This window comes from Neltuma alba, unplaced genomic scaffold (assembly GCF_004799145.2).
Source record: "Neltuma alba isolate B1F8T4 unplaced genomic scaffold, ASM479914v2 tig00013763_pilon, whole genome shotgun sequence".
In the NCBI taxonomy this organism is placed as follows: domain Eukaryota; kingdom Viridiplantae; phylum Streptophyta; class Magnoliopsida; order Fabales; family Fabaceae; genus Neltuma; species Neltuma alba.
In genome coordinates this window covers 19,622-32,945 of record NW_021637895.1, presented here as the reverse complement: position 1 = coordinate 32,945, position 13,324 = coordinate 19,622, and the positions used below count along the sequence as shown (strand labels likewise).

The following is a 13,324-nucleotide window of genomic DNA, read 5'->3' as shown; positions in this document are numbered from 1 at the left end:
TGCATAACCTCAAATCGTTCGAATGTATTAATAGTATTTCTCAAAAATGAAATATGGCGGGTCATTTCTGTCAAGTTATTTACATCATCTAACTCCAACCTATGGCAAAACTTTCCATATTCAACTTTTGCCATATCATTAATAAGATCATGCATGACGAAACGAGTGTTATCTAATAGTGATCGTTGAAAAAGTGACCTCAATAACAGCTCATGGAAGACGTGTTTCTCCTACTTCTCTCGCATCTTTGCTTTGATGAGCACATGTCAGAAAATTTTCTCGCCATCCAAAGTTGAATTAAGTGCTCTTATCCAAAATCATAATCTTTAGGAAATATTGAACAATAAGCAAAACATCTTTTGAGATGAGAGGGGAGGTAGCAATAACTCAGTCTCAAAGCAGGGAGAATCTTGCTATCACTTTTGTCCTCCCATATCTCACTTTCCAAAATTTCATTCCATTGCTCAATGATGATTCTGTGTACAAGAGACTCCCAATGGCTTTCAAAGCCAAAGGCAGCCCTTTGCATTTTTTACTGATTTTTCTACCAATTTCTTCAAAGTCGGAGTTTGCACAATGAACATTTCCATCATGGAATCCATATCTACTAAATAATGACCAACTATCTCCTTCTGATAACGGCTTCAATTGAAGTATATTAGCAGAACGCATGGTTGAAGCAACTTTTCCACTGCGGGTGGTTAGAAGAATTTTGCTTCCTAGAGCCCCATGATTAAATGGTGATTGCAAGGCCTCCCATAGCATAAAATTTTCATTCCACACGTCGTCTAAAACAAGGAGAAACCTCTTTTGAGTTAGTTGTTGTTTCATTTAATTTGAAGCATATTTAAATCATTGGTATCATCCTTAGATCCAGTGATTGCCTCATAAATTGTTTTTGTTACCCTCAACACATCCAACTCATCAGAGACACACAAACCCAAACTTTGAGGTTGAATCCATCCATCACCCTTCTATCATTATATACGAGCTGGGCAAGAGTAGTTTTACCCAGACCACCCATACCCACTATAGAAATCACAGATAGTTGGTTGTTATACTCTTCTGACAGAAGCCATTCAATGATGGTTTCTTTGTCATCATCTCTGCCATATGTTCCCCGGCTTCATCCACTAAAGATGTAGTTGGCAATCTATCTGGTATAGCAGTTCTCAATCCACCACGACTATCACGTTCATTCAATCTCAATATGTCCCTCTGAGATGCAAGATATTCCAGATTTTCAAGGACTTTTTCGTCCTGGATTCAATTTCCTTCTCAAATGAACTAACGGGAGTACTAAAGAAGCTTCGTTCGTACCTTGCCAATAGCACTGGTTCGACTCTTTTGTTCCGCTTCCAGCTTGCGCTTGCACAATTCATAATCAATCTCATCCAAGACATCCTCAGCATCGAACACGGCATCTTTAACCAAATCAATCCAGTCCTTCACCTTCGGATTAGTGATCTGCTTTTGCTCTGCATCGTCAACCACGGCATCGATAGATAACAGGACGAACTTCAACTTATTGAGCAATGCCTGGTTCAATTTTGGTTTGTTGAAGAAGTCCAGAACATCCCGAGAAGCCAGCCTATCAAAAGCCACCTGAAGAAAAGCAGAAAGAAAAGCACCGCCGACGAAAGCTCCCGCCATAGATGAAGATGTTGTTGCTTGTGCAAATGAAAACCGAAAAGAACGTGATGAAAATGCGAGAGTGGGAAAGGTTATTGCAATGGAAGGAGTGTGACTTTGTGGTTTTGTGAGTGTGGCCAGAAAATGGCAAAATGCGTTCACTTTTTATCCTCCCGTCAACCACGCTACAAAATATCGATCAAAATGAAGACTTCGAGTTCCCAGTTCATTCCATTATTATACTTCTTTGACATTTCGAAGTGTTTTGGACTGCGTATTAATCATTTCATTATCATCTTCATCCCGTCAACCACGCAAGAAAATATCCATCACAGCACAGACTTGAAAGCGATCTTGCATTGTGCTTTACGATTCAATGGAGATTCCTCGCCTCATACCCTGAAATTATATATCTTTATTATATAAATTTATGTAAAAAAAATTTAATACAGTTTTTAATCTCGAAATTTAACTTCATTAAAGATTAAAGAAATATTAACCTTTTATATTTTTTTTATATAATGAAATGAGTGTTTGATACTTCTTATATAAGTAAATACTCCTCCAATCCTTAATATAAGACATCTTTAACTAATTTGATTAGATAAAAATTAGGTAAGTTAGTTTAATAAGAAATATAACATATTTTTCCTAAAATACCATAATCATCTTTCTCAATATCCTCCCTCTCTTCTACTTAATTATGGTTAGAGAATATCCACAGAGGTAATTTAAGAAAATTGATAAATATGAAAAATAAGTCTTATATTTAGGACCAAAATCAACTCAATAATTAGTATATATTAAGAACCCGAGGAGTATTAAATATGAGATATTGTTGATCTGAAATAGTGCAATTGTAATTCATTTGTATAGTAAGAGATATTAGTAAAAAAATTTACTGATTTAAAAATGGATTAAATTATTTAAAAAAGACAATATGTTTTTTTTAGTAAGAATGTAATTTATTTTATAAAAAAATGAGATAAAGTTGAATTTCAGAGACTCTCTACATCCTTGTGAGATTTGAGATCCATCTTTACCAATTAGTTAGTTAATCATATCCATGACATCTCAAAGTGTCTACAAATTTCAAACTCATTCAAGAGATGAGGACCATCAAAATATGTTTGTAAAGCACCAAATTCATGCCATCTACTAAGCTTCAAACAAATACAAGTCATGTTTCTTCTTCTTAATGTCCACTTTAGAGAATATATAGCTCATGGCCTCGACATTCTCTAAAGTTGACATATATGTTGCCAAATGCCAATCAGTTTTTCTTATCACAGTTTATTGATTTCAGTTTTAATTCAGTTTTCTTCCATCATATGTAAACATTTCATGAGTTAATATATTTTCATTTTGCCTTTTTTTGTCAAAAAGAGAAGAAAAAAACTGCAGTCCAAATAGGACGCTATACATTGGCTTAGGGCAAACTCGGATCTTCATACACACACACCCCTATATGTATCAAAAGCTTATATGGATTCGAAGTGTGAACTTAAGCAACGGGCTTTTGCAAGTTCCAAATAAACCATATTCATAACACTATCGTTTTCAAGAACCAAATGTGGCAGCAGCAATTTTCCATTCTTCTCTGCTAATGAGATGAATCATCAGTCGTCATCAGTATCAAATAAAAACTTATAGTAAGCTACATTATTCACAAGCTGCAAGTAGTAATAACAAGTCTTATTCTACTAACTGGGGTAGATCAACATTCACACTACACCGCTGAGACTTGTTCCTTAAACTCCATGAAATGTAGAAGATCTAACTTCTCCACTTCCATAACAGCACCAAAACTATGATAGGGAGTAGGTGACAGAGGTAGTTATGTATAGTAATAAGTAGCTGCAAGCATCAGCTGTATTTTTTTGTACAGATGTGGGTTAACAGTGTTTATTAAGTGTATCTATAAGGCAGTGATACAAATGAATAGTACACCGATTCTCCTTTCCCTGGAAGCTGACAACTATGAAACAAGACATGGTGTGCGTGACATATATATACAATAGAGAAGTTGTCTATATACCCAAAAAAAAAAAAAAACTGTTCATATTCTCTTCTGCAAGGCAACAAATATTACCATGAAGATAGGAGAAATGAGAAAGAGAAGATAGGGCAGAACTTGATTAAGCGCCCTTTCTTGCACATTGAGGTCTTCTTGTAAAGGGTAGTTAGACTTGCTTTCTATGAAAGCATCAAAATAATTCTGGTAGCCTGTGTTCCATGAAAATGGAGATCCTGTTGTCACCTTCATCATTTCCATAGCCTGCCAGGTTTTAAGATTTACACCATCATGCATGGCAACAAGTATATAAAACAAAAGTTTTCCTATTTTTGTGACGGGCTTAGGTGGAGAAGTCAGGGCATGCTAATATGTGCATTGTCAGATACTATTTAATTATAACCAGTTAATTATTATTAATTTTCAATATATGAAAGTATAACTATGCATCATGAGATTCCGAGGTAAAATAAATAGATCTAAGGGAGAATTACAATGAGATCCCAAAAAAGAAAAATAATTACAAAATAAATCCCAGAAGTTGTCATTTTCCCTTCTGAAATTTGTCATTACATGTTACTTAGGTTGTTATTAGGATTTTTCAGTAATTATTTTTCTTCCTTGGGACTTGATTATACTTCTCCCTAGATCTAATTACTTTAAGAAGTCCTGATATATATTGTTACTGAAATAAAAAGAGAGAGGGAGAAGATTGAGTCCCAGTTCTGTCAATATGATCTCACAAATATGGGGTTTTCCTGTCCTCCCACCCCCCCAAAAAAAAAAAAAAAAACAGCAGCAATATTTTCATGTGGAACAAAATAATTACCTGAAAGCTGAACAAGAACTGTCTTGCTTTCTTGCTCACTTTAGGATTTGGGTGAGATTGGAGTTTCTCATACATAAGTCGAGCTTCATTGGACCTGTCAATTGATCAAGTTGTTACACGAGGCAAGAGAAAAAAGTAAAGAGCATCCACCTAGCCTTTCAAATCAAGAGGCTATTACGGCCCCAAAATAAGATTTGAATAACGCTGATCCTAGTTATGACAAAGAGTCAAAGGCAATAAAAAAGGCAACTCTTATTCAATAGATGGTATGTGATATAATGATCATAGCTAGGAGACTTTTGGTATACAGAATCAGCAACATCCTTAATATTCAATATCTCGAGCTTTTCTCTGGCCATATATTGTTCCCCTCATCAGGTAGAAAATCCTGGGAATTGGCATTATCTCCCTCGCTGAGGCTTAAATTACATCGCTTGATGGGAAAGATTTTGTTTCTGGAATGACACACATGAGGGCTTTTGAGAACCTTACTTAACCCCAAGGTATCAATGCCTGGTTGGGTTTGAATTCTGGGTCATCTCTGTATTCCCAATGCAATTATTATGTTTTTTTGGCATAAGGAGGTCTCGTAGTCAAAATTTTCCTTTTGAATAAAAGACTCCTCCACCAAGAGACAGCCCCGGTTCTCTCTATAATGAAAATATCCAGAGATTTCTTCTAAACCAATGTGTTACAACTAAATTGAATTTCAAATATGATGTCAGAGGCTCTGTTTAGGTTCTTTTTTTCTGGGATTATGAGCATGCGTTGGAGGTATATATCCTTTGTCACATTGAAACATTTTGTATCTAAATAAAAGAATTTGGTGCTTGCATTTGTCTTTCCATGCAAAAGAACATGAAACATATGGAGGCAAGTTATGTATTATTCGAAGAGAATTATAAAGATAAGTACGAGTCATTGAGATAAATTAACCTTTTTTAATTCTCGAATGAAGAAATAAAAGATGCTGGATTAAACACATATAACACAAAGATTTGAATAACGCTGATCCAGTAAATTCAAGTTTTTTTTTTTTTTTTAAATTCAAACTCAGTGGGAGGTTTATATATACCTGCTGAGGGAGTCTTGACAAATTGACCACTGCAAAGCAGCCAATCCATGCAGCTCACTCTGCAGAGACATGATTAATATAAGAAGTTTTCTTTTTCAGTATATTTAGTGAACTCGAGAGGGAGATTAACAAACTTACTAAGCAAAAAGACAACTTGTACTTCTTTCAGCTTTAGCAAGTAGCAGTTACCTTAAAAGTTAATTTCTCCATAACCTTTTCATAGAACGGCAATGCCTCTCTCAGCTTTCCAGCATTCATTAATGAGTCACCTTCCTTCAATGCCTGTAAGCATCATGTTAGTTGGCATAATTATGCTCCAAAGTCATAATAAGCAGCTCAAGATGTGGACAAATAAATCCACAGAACAAAAATAGAGACTGAGTCAGTAGAAGTTTGTTGCAATGCAAAATTTGTATGTCATAAGATATCCTTTTGATTCTGATTTTCATGAATACATAAGAACATTTCTTTTACGAATGTGTGAAATCACATTGACATGAATTTCTTCAAACTATTCAACAAATGAAGTCTACATCTTATTTTTTGTAAGTCAACCAAGAAAATTAAATCCATTTAGCCAGTGATAGTGAGGCAAGAGTTGAAATACTTCAGATGCCATTATATAAACTTACGTCCTCACACTCAGATTTTATCTTTGGATCAATATTTAACCCAATTTCCTTCTTGTAGGCCGCAAGTAATTGTCTTGTTCGTTCTTCTTTACCAGATTTTTCTTCTTCAGTCTCTAGCGCATCCCCAGGACGTATCACTCTTCCTCCGCCGTACTGAAAACACCGAAAAAAATAATTAAACACACAAGATATTTGGAGGGAAAACGGAGGGCAAATTGAGAAATATAACAATTCCTGAACAAGCGAACCGAATGTGAGCAAAGTAAGGATATTGCAAAATTGCAGAGCTCAGTATCAAATATTATATACTGTTTTTGAAATATTGCTGGGTCTAGGAAAGACACCCCAAGTAGAAACTTTTGGCTTGTAAAGATCTGATTCATCTTCCTCAGTTTGCTCAGGCTTGGGAGTTGTTGTTGCAGCACCAAACTTGCTCGTGTCCCCAACAATCAGCTCCACCTCAGGCATATCACTTCTTGAGAAAGAGTCAGAAATTGGAACCAATCCAGGTGGCAGTCCCCTCGTATTTTTTTTATCCGCAAATTCAAGTCCCATGAAATCCATTTTCGAAACTGACAGTTGTCCCTTCTTACCAACACTGTTATCCACAATATTACTTCTTGAAGACCCTTCATTTCCTCCCTGCAATCCTAAGAACCAATTCAATTTTCAAATACACATTTCAGCGCAAACTACATACAGTGGAACACATAGCTTTCCATTTTTAACCATAGACTGAATTAAATACATCAATGCAAGACATTTCTGTTTAGCACAAGATATGCCTGTAGAATTACCTTGACCCGTTTCATCAACCACGCCCCCTTTATTCTCCCTATACTTCTCAGCTTTCTCCATTGCGATCTTCAGAGACGGTGGCACTTCCTTCTGCCCAGAATCATCAACAACATTCTGACCCGAACTCAACCCGTCATTCCCGTTTGATTTTTCAACCGAACTCGCAGCAATGTTTTGCTCAACTTTCAAATCAGAGTTCAATTTCAGCGATTCTCTGTACGCCTTGGCTTTGCTGAAAGCGAGCTTCACAGGGTCAACCGGTTCGGGCTGAGATTCGGGCGTGGCTTCGGAAGATTCAACATTTTCAGGGTTAAGAGCACAGAAAACTTTTATGGGCTTATAGGGGGAGGAGAGGAGAAGAGAGGGTTTTACCGGGGAGATGAGTTTCAATGAAGAGAACCATGAAGGCTGTAAAGAAGCCATCATTTTGAAGATGGTAAGAGAACTAACAGAGGTTTGAGAAGGTGTTTGAAAGGTGAGAAAAGGAAGAAGCCATCGGGAAGACGGAATAACTGTAAGAAAGAGCGATTGCTCACTGCCTTCTGGTTAGATAAGGCAGCAACGCACGGTTCTCCCTCCCGGCTCCCGCCACTTGGATTATTGGGCACATGCGGACCGTTTAAACATATTTTGTTTTTATTTTTACGTCATGTTTTTTTCAAACACCTTACTCTACCTACTTCTATTATTTAGGATGGAGAAATTGCTGAAAAATTAGTAATTAAAAATATTTATAATTGAAATTTGTTAAAAAAAATAGGTAAAAATAGATGCAACTCTTTTCAATTATATACAACATATTTTCAACTCTTTTGGTTTACAAATGATTAAAATTATATTGTATACAGGTGAAGAAAAATTGCATAAACAATTCGATATTTATTATCCACATTCGAATGTTGGTGATAGTATTATGAGCAATTAGTTGCAAGACTGTTTGATTTTAAAAAAAAAATACTCATCAATTTACTTCTGTGTTTTTATAATTCTTTGTCCATTTTTTTAAGCATGGCTTTGATTTTGAACCTTTCAAGTAAGAAAATTTGTTATTATTAGAAGATTTTGGCATTCATTTAGTCTGACTTAATTTAATCCGAATTAATTAAATCTGAACGTAGAGTCATGAAAATTAGTTGACATATAAAATAAATGTTTCCTATTGAGTATGTCAAGAAATTATTATTAAAATATTTCATAAAAATAAACAAATAAAATAAAACTAAACGGTTTACAATTATGGCTTAAAATTAAAAAAAATTAATTTATAAAATACTTTAATAATAGTTTTTTTAAATATTAAATCTAAATGATTCATTTTCGAATCTAAATCTGAGATGGGATTCTGAAAAAAAAAATGAGTGGGACGGCCTAAACCGAAAAGATCTGGACCGTTGAAGCCAATATGATAGAAGTCATGTTGGTCATTTGTATTTTTTTTATTCATAATAAAAATGAAATGATTTTTTAAACTGGGCTTGGGCCCACTTATCTTAACCCAAAAATAAAATGGTAAAGTGATTTTTGGGTCAATCATTTATAAAAAGTGGGCTTATTGCACATACAGGCCTTTATGTGTTTACATAAAAATGAAATGGGCTTCCATGATGGATTCGAACTTCACATATGCCCGACCCAATAATGAAGGGTTTTCTGAATTTGATTGAGACAATAAATAAAGTTAGGGTTTTATCGAGACTTCATATAAAAGGCAGTCCTTATCTTCTTGTATCGCGAGGTCTTTCGTTTCACTCCCCGGTCTGCGAACTGAGGTTCCCTCTTGCTTGAGACCGCGAAGGTCAAAGGAATTTAGCAAAGGTAACATGTCTGTCACTCGCCTATTTCAGTATAGAAATATCCTTTCTTTTAGTTTTTAATTTTTCGTGTGACTATCATTTCCTGCGTTTTCTTGTGGTCGTCGGTAAATTCATTTCATGTAGGTTGTGGGTTTTGCGATTCGGTTAGCATCTTTTCAGATATCTTCCCCCCCCCTTTTGGGAGTGAATATGGGTTTTAAGGGATTGATAAATCCTATTCATATGAGTTGATGATATTTTGGGGGTTTTTTTTTGTATGATTTACTGCGCTCGGCTAAATACCATTGGGTTCTGCTCGCTTTGTTCTTTGATGAAATCAATTTTCCATTATCTAGGATGTTGGAGTGATTTTTTTCTGAGCTCCAGTCTTGGGGATAGAATTGGTGTAGTTGTTTTGGGGGTATCAATTTTCGGCCCGAAGTGTCATATAAGTACTTTCTAGCTCTAGGGATGTTAAATACTAGTGCATTCTGTGAGAGACTTTGGCTTGACTAACCCGTTGCTTATGCTTGTAACCCGGATTTATGACTTATGCTTGATGAGTTTTGGAGTTAATTACTTAATTGATTACTATTATGGTTGTCATCAAGATTTTTTCAACCAGGTATATCTGCATTGCCTCCAAGGATGAATAAAAATAACTTTCGTTCTTCTGAGTTGCTCCTTGCGGAAAATTATTGGAGACCTGAACTGAGGAGGCTTTATGAAAATTAATTTTTTTGTTTTAGTTTCTATAGTAGCCTGTAGTGTTTGAAATTAGAATTAATCATTTTGGGTTTTGGAGAAGATGGAAGAAGAATTTTCAGTCGTATTTTCATTTTGATACAAGTGATCCTATTTATTACCTGTGCTTCACGTTGGTCTTGTATTTTTCCAATTGATACATGGCTGTGTGCATTGTCTCTTAGTTTCCTATGATGAATCTTATGTTCTGGCATTTTATTTCTATGTAGATGAATAGGGAAAAGTTGATGAAGATGGCCGGTTCAGTTCGAACTGGTGGGAAGGGTACCATGAGAAGGTATATGCATGTACCGATCTGGTGATCTTCATTCAATTGGTGTTATGGTTAGCAGATACAGGATAGATTATTGCAGATGCTCTTTTTTATTTTAACTTATTGGTATTTGTCACCTGAACCTGTATTTCTCTAAAGCAAATATATATCCATTTTGAACCCAAACCCCCCCCCCAAAAAAAAAAAAAAGAAGGAAAGAAATTCATTTTTTGTGTGTTTCTCCCCTTCCATTTCTGCATTTTGTATCTTACCATAGAAGTTAGCATCTTTACAAGCAAATCAACATTATGCCTTTTTCTTTGTGCTTGTGCACGATGCATTCTGGAATATATCTTTAGCTATTACCCCAGATTAGACGTTGAGTTCAATTTTGACGATGCCATGAATTCTAACAACTACAGAAAGAAGAAGGCCGTCCACAAAACAACAACTACAGATGACAAAAGGCTTCAGAGCACCTTGAAGAGAATAGGGGTTAATGCTATCCCTGCAATTGAAGAAGTTAACATCTTCAAGGATGACGTAGTTATCCAGTTTTTAAATCCTAAAGGTAATGTCTGTTTCGTCCGTTCTTTTTTTTGTTTTTAAATGCATCTTGACAAAATTTGAGTATTGACTGCATTGTTAATTTATTTTTTCACAGTTCAAGCATCAATTGCTGCCAATACCTGGGTTGTTAGCGGTGCTCCTCAAATAAAGAGTAAGTATCTTCATTAAAGTGATAATAAGATACGCTATTATCTGACTGAAAAGATGTGATTTGGAGTGTAAAGGAAATTTTTCGCGCACTCTGCCAATATTCTGGAATTTAACATGCGCTCCATTCTTGAAGATAATTCAAAGCAAGAATTGTGTTTAAAATTTGACGTATTATTTCTCTCTTGCAGAGTTGCAGGATATGCTCCCTAACATTATCAATCAATTAGGTATGTGCCTCACATGTCATTTCAGTTACAAAACTTTCTTTTTTTCTGCGTACTGATTACTGAGGAGTGTCGTTTGTTCCATGAACACGTTGCAGGACCAGATAACCTGGAAAATCTGAAGAAGCTGGCAGAGCAGTTCCAAAAGCATGCTCCTGAAGCAGCAGGTGCTGGTACAACTGCGGCGCAAGAGGAGGATGATGACGAGGTCCCAGATCTTGTTGCTGGGGAGAACTTTGAGACAGCTGCTGAGGAGAAGACCACCCAAGCATCTTAGACTAGAGCTTGACTGTGCCAATATTTGCTATTGTTTCTAAGATTTTTCCCCCCTCTGAAATTTAAGTATTTTCAGGTGCTTATTGTTTACTTTAAATAGTTGCAACAATACTCCTGAATCGGCTTTCCGTCCTCTTACTAATACCTTACTTTGAGTCATTCGTGCGCCTCATCGTTGAAGCTAGAAGCCAGTTTTGCTGCATAACATGCAATCTGAGTTAACATTTGGGTCCAGGAAGCAATTCATTAGCCCAAGTAGGACTTACTAGTTAGATTATTTCTGAATTAACGTTAGTGGATTTTTGCCGAAAGTTTTCTGCCTTAATATGCCTCATAAATTGATTAGAAGTATCCTCAACGTTAGTCATCTCGACGGCAGTTTATAGGTGAGCCAACTGTTTTGTGCATTTGAAGCTTCTAAAGAGCAGTTCACAGCTCTAACATTAGTCAAATTTCTCTGTACTTGATGTGGCAACGGAAACGTTTGTCCAACATTCATTGTCATGGGGACTCAAGTACCCGGTTTCGTAAATGAACTGTTATGGGCCTTCGTTCAATAGTTTAACAGGCCCAGTAAAGATGACCCGACCCGTTATAATGTCAAGTTCAATTTGGATTAATTGGGCTTGTTAGTATGGGCTCGGGCCAAGAAAAGGGGCCTAGGAACCTGTTTGGATATGCACACAGGCTGTTATATCTACTATCTAGCCAATATTAAAAATAAGAGTAAAATACACTGATCATTTTTTTTTTTTTAATTAAAGAAACTTTTTTTTTATTTTAAAAATGTATATAAACCTCTCTTATAATTAAAATGTATGTTACACGAACTTTACTTGTATATTTAATATTCAATTTCTATCCACTTAAATTGTTAGTTGACCGTTAAGTTTGATTTTAAATTTTTTTTTTTATCAAAATGCTCATTTTAACTTAATAATTATTTAGACATTTATATTTTTCAAAACATATTTTTTATAAAATCAAAAATAAGTCTAATACGTATATTTTTAAAATTTCTAATATTATAAAACTTATTAATTTTGATCTCAATCATAAAATTTTAGAATTTTAATATTTTATCACATTCATTAAAAATTATTTACTTTGATTTCTTTTAAATTGTAAAAACATGTTTCAAATACATAGTTTTTATTTATCGTAGAGTTTAAATAATATAAGTTTAAAATATTTTATAAATTATTTAATTTTATAATTCAAAATTTTTAAACACATCTTTGTTACAAAAATTTATAAACATATTTAGTCAAAGTATGTATGTATTTATTAAAAAATCAGTTAAAGTTTTAATCAAGTCTTTTGTGTTTGCTTTAAATGAATAAAATTTATGTAACTATAGAAATATAATTTAGAAATTTATTAGAATGAAGGGTAAAATAGTAAGTAAAATTTATTTTAATATAAATTTCAGTTAAAATAATGTTTTTAGATTTTTTTTTTTTAGAATATTCCTAATGGTGTTAACTTATTGGATTAAACTGCATATTTTTAAAATAGAAGGAATGTCTGTGTAATTGATACAAATTAGAAGGATAGTCAGTGTATTTTACTCTAAAAATAAACAAATAAATGAGCTTATAAAACCTCATTGGTAAAATATAAGTAGGCAAAATCCACATGAAAATATGTCTCTTTTGGTAAAAGCTCATTCCTCCTCATCACTCATTTATTTCCTTGTAAAGAGTAGGGACATTCATATTATTGTGATTTTGTAATTTCATTTAATCTTTCCATTTGATTTTTATATTCTAAATGATTATCATTCTATTCTGATGGTTTACAGTTTCCATCACAAACTTCTATAAATATAATATAATTTTTTAAAAAAACAAAAGGTTTCAAAACATACACATGCGTATAAAGTTTCTACCAAGATTGGAGTCAAAATAAAGGGATGATTAGAAGCATTTTCAAGATAAATTAAATTAATAGTTTGTGATAAGGTGATGAGAAAGTTTTATCATGCTAAACATGAAAATAAAGGAAGTGCTTCTTCCCCAACTCAAAGTGTAAATTAACCTACCTTCAGGTAGATTAATGTTCCGGTCTCCACTTATTTCTCACTATTTTCCAACACTAGAAAGTATAGAAAATAAAATATATAGGCTCAATTTATATTTAATTAAAAAGATAAAAACTTTTCTTTTATTTTTTAAAAATATCTTACGTTTAAGTTTAATTTTATTTTAATTTATTTGATCAGTTTAGATATTATATTTGTTGAGTTAAAAAATAAATGAAGGAGATTCGTCATTAAAAAATTACAACTGAAGCAAAAATCAGAAAACTTGC

The 13,324-nt window shown here is 34.0% G+C and overlaps 3 protein-coding genes and 1 non-coding gene across 4 annotated transcripts; 2 read left to right on the top strand and 2 right to left on the bottom strand.

The window, feature by feature from the left end:
* Positions 1-393: 393 nt before the first annotated feature.
* Positions 394-831, bottom strand: LOC114739088 (putative disease resistance RPP13-like protein 1). Its single transcript, XM_028927142.1, has one exon. It carries the CDS (start codon positions 829-831, stop codon positions 394-396), a length of 438 nt encoding a protein of 145 aa, XP_028782975.1.
* Positions 832-3,634: 2,803 nt separating this feature from the next.
* LOC114739090 (uncharacterized) lies at positions 3,635-7,516 on the bottom strand. Its single transcript, XM_028927144.1, has 7 exons — positions 6,980-7,516; positions 6,492-6,832; positions 6,183-6,335; positions 5,740-5,832; positions 5,551-5,609; positions 4,476-4,569; positions 3,635-3,910 (listed from the first exon to the last, which is right to left on the bottom strand). The coding sequence occupies exons 1-7, from the start codon at positions 7,404-7,406 to the stop codon at positions 3,692-3,694; spliced, it is 1,386 nt and encodes a 461-aa protein (XP_028782977.1). The 5' UTR covers positions 7,407-7,516; the 3' UTR covers positions 3,635-3,691.
* Positions 7,517-8,681: 1,165 nt separating this feature from the next.
* Positions 8,682-11,300, top strand: LOC114739091 (nascent polypeptide-associated complex subunit beta). The gene is made up of 6 exons (XM_028927145.1): positions 8,682-8,795; positions 9,748-9,815; positions 10,214-10,362; positions 10,456-10,512; positions 10,700-10,738; positions 10,834-11,300. Exons 2-6 carry the CDS (start codon positions 9,748-9,750, stop codon positions 11,010-11,012), a joined length of 492 nt encoding a protein of 163 aa, XP_028782978.1. The 5' UTR covers positions 8,682-8,795; the 3' UTR covers positions 11,013-11,300.
* Positions 9,412-9,494, top strand: LOC114739092 (small nucleolar RNA Z159/U59). The gene has a single exon (XR_003739583.1). It is a non-coding gene; the product is annotated as a small nucleolar RNA Z159/U59 (small nucleolar RNA).
* Positions 11,301-13,324: the final 2,024 nt, after the last annotated feature.

What these genes read in the sequence shown, in the direction of transcription:
- LOC114739088 (XM_028927142.1), bottom strand. Translation starts at nt 831, where the DNA reads ATGAAACAACAACTAACTCAAAAGAGGTTTCTCCTTGTTTTAGACGAC.
- LOC114739090 (XM_028927144.1), bottom strand. Translation starts at nt 7,406, where the DNA reads ATGATGGCTTCTTTACAGCCTTCATGGTTCTCTTCATTGAAACTCATC. An exon ending in TAAAATCTGAGTGTGAGGAC is followed by an intron (nt 5,833 to 6,182) that starts GTAAGTTTATAT and finishes TGATGCTTACAG; the next exon opens with GCATTGAAGGAAGGTGACTC. An exon ending in AGTTCTTGTTCAGCTTTCAG is followed by an intron (nt 3,911 to 4,475) that starts GTAATTATTTTG and finishes AAAACCTGGCAG; the next exon opens with GCTATGGAAATGATGAAGGT.
- LOC114739091 (XM_028927145.1), top strand. Translation starts at nt 9,748, where the DNA reads ATGAATAGGGAAAAGTTGATGAAGATGGCCGGTTCAGTTCGAACTGGT. An exon ending in GGGAAGGGTACCATGAGAAG is followed by an intron (nt 9,816 to 10,213) that starts GTATATGCATGT and finishes TAACAACTACAG; the next exon opens with AAAGAAGAAGGCCGTCCACA. An exon ending in TAACATTATCAATCAATTAG is followed by an intron (nt 10,739 to 10,833) that starts GTATGTGCCTCA and finishes AACACGTTGCAG; the next exon opens with GACCAGATAACCTGGAAAAT.